The following is a 5,267-nucleotide window of genomic DNA, read 5'->3' as shown; positions in this document are numbered from 1 at the left end:
TTTTAATGGGTGCGACGGTGTACGGCTCGGCAGCTTAACCAAAACAGCGACTGCTACTGTTACTGTATATGCAACAAGACTGGCTGCACTTGCTTCCGTTTACTTGATTAAAAATCATAAAATTAAAAAAAAAAACAAAAGTTAAAAATGAAGTAGTCACATACTTCGTGTTGTACTTAGCGTACCCGTGTTTGTCGGGTAACGCTAAGAACCGCGGAAAATAAATTTTTACCCTTACGAAGGACGGGTAACCAGCTGTAACTAATATTTTTAAGATGGAGGCCGATTATTTTGAAAACCACATTTTTTACTCCAAGTTTCCAGTCCCCCCGGCTAGACGGGGAGGATGAGCGAACCGAGCCCTGTCTGCGACGGGAATTCACATAATTTTTAAACTTTTGATTGGCAATAAGAGTTGCATACCTGAAAGAGGCCAAGATTTAATTCATATTATATTTAAATGTAATTTTTCCTAATTATGTTATGTTACTGTATATATATCAAAAACGTTTTACAAAAAATTGTTTGGCTGTTAAATATGTAATATGATACATTTATATGAAATAATATAACTGTACTATAAAACCATATATTTTATATAATAATATTATAACATAAATAATCATAAATTTTAAAGGTCATGATCTAGGTAAATAAATTAAATTTTTACTAGGAAATCACAGCATGTTTTTATAAATAAAAATGTTTAAACAACATATAAAATTTTATGCAAATTTCTTGGCAATAAATTCATTCGTTAAAAAATTAATTTAATCTATTATTCAAATTAATCAGATTTTATATATAATTTTAACATAAATAGCAGGAAGTTTTATTAAAGAAATATAAATTTTATATTGCCGTTTTTCAAAATAGTGAATTTTTGGAAAAAATTATATTATATTTTACGGTGCGTTAAATTTAAATTAACAAAAAAATGTTACATGAACTTCAACGAACAAATTTGCATTTGTTTATATTAATTTTGTTATTTCAAACAATCTATTTGTATAATTAAGATTAAAAAATATACAAAGTGTATATTTCTTCTATTGTCTTTAATTTTACAATTTAAAATAATTACTTATAAATAAATATAGATAAATCAATAGCTTTAATAAATAATATTAACAAAATAAAATAAATATATTAAGAAAGATATGCTAAAAAGCTTACATTATAATGAAACGTTTCCTTAATTTGTTTCACAATAGAAAAGTTTTAGTAATGTGTTGTTTACACCACCTATCTCAGTCTTTCTAATAATTTTGACATATGCAAACCACATGTGATATAATAGATACTAGTTATTTTCTTTTAGAATGACGATGTTTAATTATAAAACAATGCTATATGATGAACAAGTGAAGGTATTACTTTTAATAATTTTAAGTTGACGTGCGGTCGCCTGAGGCGGTCATTGACCCTTAGCGTTCTCTTCCATTAATCATTCTCTCTTATTTAATATTAAATATTCTTTTACTTTTCACCATAAAAATAATTTAATTTTTTTTACGTCTCGGTAAAATTCGTTTTTTACAAAAAAGGATATTTATTGATGTAAAAAAATTTTATAGATTAAAAATAATTTTCCATATTTGTTTTTTAAATACAATTTTGAATTATAAGTAATTTATATTATTGGTCAAGAAATGGAATTAAAGTGAGGTGATAATGATATAATCCTAAAGGTTAGACTATGATTTCATCCTTATACAAATACAAGTAAAAAACAAAGGATAAACAGCATTAATATTATTAGAATTAAATCTTGATATGATTTATTTGGTTTATTGTTATTCTGCTTTCCTTTCTGTACATCTTTAGTTACATTTTAATAATTTTACAAGCAGTATTTCAGTCTTTGTCTTTTTCTAAAGGTTTTACGCTCTACATATCTCTCTTATCACCAAGTTTGTCTTAAACCGGTTTGTCTTAATACATAGGCTATCAACCTAGTTCATCCCTTACAAGATTCTACTACAAATTTCTTCTTCTGTCGTATACATCTTAAGAGTTCTTCACTTCAAATTTTATCAAGTCATATAATAATATTCAACAATTTTTTGTAACACCGATTTTCAAAGGTTTTTCGTTTCTGATTTTTCTGTAAATATTTTTCAAAAGTAAAATATTTTAAAAGTAGTTTAAAGTAAAATAAATTAAGAAAAAAAAAACACCAGAACCAATGGTTACAAAACAATACTGATTAATACATTCTTACGTAAATTTAGTGGCAACAAAAAATTCATAAAAATTTAGTTATGAATACAACGACATTTAAAAAAAAAGTAAATAAAAATAATAGGACAACACTTGGCACCAATTTATAAAGTAAATTATACATTTCCAAACAAAAGGTTCAATAATTATAATTTACCTTATAATGAATAAATTTTGACATGCTAGCTATATAGGTCAAACAGGAAGCAGCGTTTTTTCATACAAAGAAAGATAGAAGAACTATATAAAAATTCTAGACAAGTTTATTGAAAAGAAAAGGAAAACGACTTAAAACCTAACTTTCCCTAATTTATATAATATTACAGTAATTAACATGGACTACTTATTACACGTAATTTTTTCATATTAGTACTTTCAGGTTTTCAATTTTATTTCTGTATTTGATCTCAATCTGTAGCCTTCATATGTTTTTCTTGGACCATAGATCCTTCTTAAAAATTTTTTTTATCTTGAATAGATTTTCCATTCCGGTTAGATTTATGGTTTTCATGCCGTGATACCAAATTCGTTCTTGAAGAAGAAGGATTTAATCACTCCCCGGCCCAAATTGTGTACCATATCATCCCATTTTGTGATACGCGTGTTAAAGTGTGAGAAATTCTTGGGTTTTCACGGATAAAAATTCGATAATTTTGTTTAACCGTTAAGGTTATTCACAAAAGTAAATTTAGTGAGTCTCATCACTAAAGATTATTTTCCATTAAAATTCATGAACCATTTCCTTATGTTCCAACACCCAATTGACATAAATTCTTCGTTTTTTATAATCTCTAGGAAGCAGATCTTGCGTAAATTGAATTTGGTATGCATGAAGAAGAAAATGTTTTGTTAAAATTCATTGTATTGTAACCCGTCAAATGTTTAATTGTTACGCTCGATGGCGTACTGATGTTTTAGAATTAATTGTTACACTCTTACGCACTGCATTTTGTATAGATCGAAGGAAAGTTGACGCCACGCAGTGTTTCATCTTTGAGAAGAGACGTATGCTGAAATTTTTTAATCCTGAGATGAGGGATAATGTTTACCGAAATAATTACGTAATTTTCTTAATGTTTTCTTTAAAAGTTCCCAATTTTTGTAACGGGTTTTTACAATAAATAAACGTTGCTTTAACGTGTTAAGTGGAATTTCTAATAACCTTCAAATCTGACTAAGGCAGATATCAAATTAGTGGCTTAAAATTTTGTAGTTTGAAAATGGCGCGTATTTTAAAATATTGGTATTTTTGAAGATACTTATGTAATTGTTTATTTTTATAAAGTAAACATAAATAGCCTGTGCTTGGAATATAAAATGAAGTAGTATATATATTTATATACTACTCTGTTCCATAAAAACGTTTTTTTTTCTATTTTACAAGAAAAACTTATTTCTTATTTTTATAATAAATCAGTACACTAATACATTTAAAATTAACGAATGTTATTTAATAAATTCTCATTATATATGCATAAGTTTATTTTTATTTAATTTAATGAAGTAAAAAGGTTTACAAGACTTGTTTGTGTATATGTGTGTGTGTGTGTGTGTTGTATACATTCTTGAAATTTAAAATTATTTTTAAAAATTAAGTAAATAAATAAACAAATGTTAAAAACGAAGACAGTTCACGGTAGGTAATATTTGATTGAAAAAACATCGCAAATGGTACCAATGCGTTAAGTTCATTAATTTTAGTCTATCAGTGAAGATAAATAAAATAACTGCATTTTTTAACAACCAAAAATCTTCCTGCTATTACAAGACATTATTTTCGGAATAATAATTATATATATATATATATATATATATATATACCATAAAACATTGACACATTGCATGTTGTTACGATAGCCAAAAATCACATAAATTAAATACTGTTCCACTAAATTTTTCTATTTATACACGCGGGTTCACGTGTATATATGTATATTTTTTTTTATACACAGTGTCTCACAAAGAAACTAAAAGAATTCTACGAGTAAGCTAAAGAAAAAAAAAAAATATATAAATATCGATCCGATTACGTTTAGGTTTCGAGTTACAGCGTGCAAAAAATTTCGCTTTAATTTTTTCTCCAAACAAAATATAAAATTAAAATTCTTAAAAAGTTTAAATTATGGGAGTAAATCTGATAATTTCATACTGTTTTTCTTTGACCTGAAGTAGAATAAAACATGTCCTACAATTATATCTTTAGTAATTTCTGAGAAAATTACTTAAAAAACACACACACACACACACACACACACACACACACACACACACACACACACACACACATATATATATATATATATATATTGGCGTAGCAAAACATAATTTTTTAAGTTTATATAATATGTTCATTTATTCGAAAAAAAATTAAAATAAATTCGATTCTTTTCGATATATTAAAACCATGAATATTATTATTTATTTTTTATATAGTCACATCAATAATTAAAATCACTGTTAGGACTAGCTTCCTCATCTTTTTCTCTTAAGACCAGACGTGCGAAGTCCTCAAATTTCCTCCAGTTGTCAGACGAAGTCAGCAAAAATCCCAGAAATCCATTGGAATTGAGGCCCCGAATATCAGCAGCTCTTCTGCGTTCAGTCCAATATGGGCGATAAAATAAAGTGTGCTCGGCCGTATCAACCGCCGGACAATACATACAAATGGAGGATCTTCTCCGGCCAAAACGGAAGAGGTATTCCTCAAAACAGCCGTGCCCAGTAAGCATTTGAGTTGTATAATACTCAACCTCCCCATAAGCACGATCAAGCCGCATATCCAAATTCGTAATAAGTTTTTTAATCCATACAGATCCTTGTAGCTGTGTCCATCTTTCACGCATAATATGTATATACTAATGAAATATAATTTTAACTTCTGATGATGGCTTCCAAGTAAGCCTAAAGATCTAGAGAACGTATCAACGTGCTGGTATGGTGAATTATATTAATTGTTAATTGATTTATTTAACATATCAGCGATACCATGTTTGAAAAATTAACCGTCATTAAAATTTGAAAATATCGTAATTTAAAAATTTTTT

The 5,267-nt window shown here is 27.2% G+C and overlaps 1 protein-coding gene across 1 annotated transcript; it reads right to left on the bottom strand.

Annotated features, from left to right (window-relative positions):
• Positions 1-4,661: 4,661 nt before the first annotated feature.
• Positions 4,662-5,066, bottom strand: LOC142331956 (uncharacterized). Its single transcript, XM_075378011.1, has one exon. The coding sequence runs from the start codon at positions 5,064-5,066 to the stop codon at positions 4,662-4,664; it is 405 nt and encodes a 134-aa protein (XP_075234126.1).
• Between the last annotated feature and the right edge of the window lie 201 nt (positions 5,067-5,267).

Source organism: Lycorma delicatula, chromosome 11 (assembly GCF_047948215.1).
Source record: "Lycorma delicatula isolate Av1 chromosome 11, ASM4794821v1, whole genome shotgun sequence".
In the NCBI taxonomy this organism is placed as follows: Eukaryota; Metazoa; Arthropoda; class Insecta; order Hemiptera; family Fulgoridae; genus Lycorma; species Lycorma delicatula.
The sequence above is the reverse complement of the archived record's forward strand: the minus strand, read 5'-3'. Positions and strand labels throughout refer to the sequence as shown.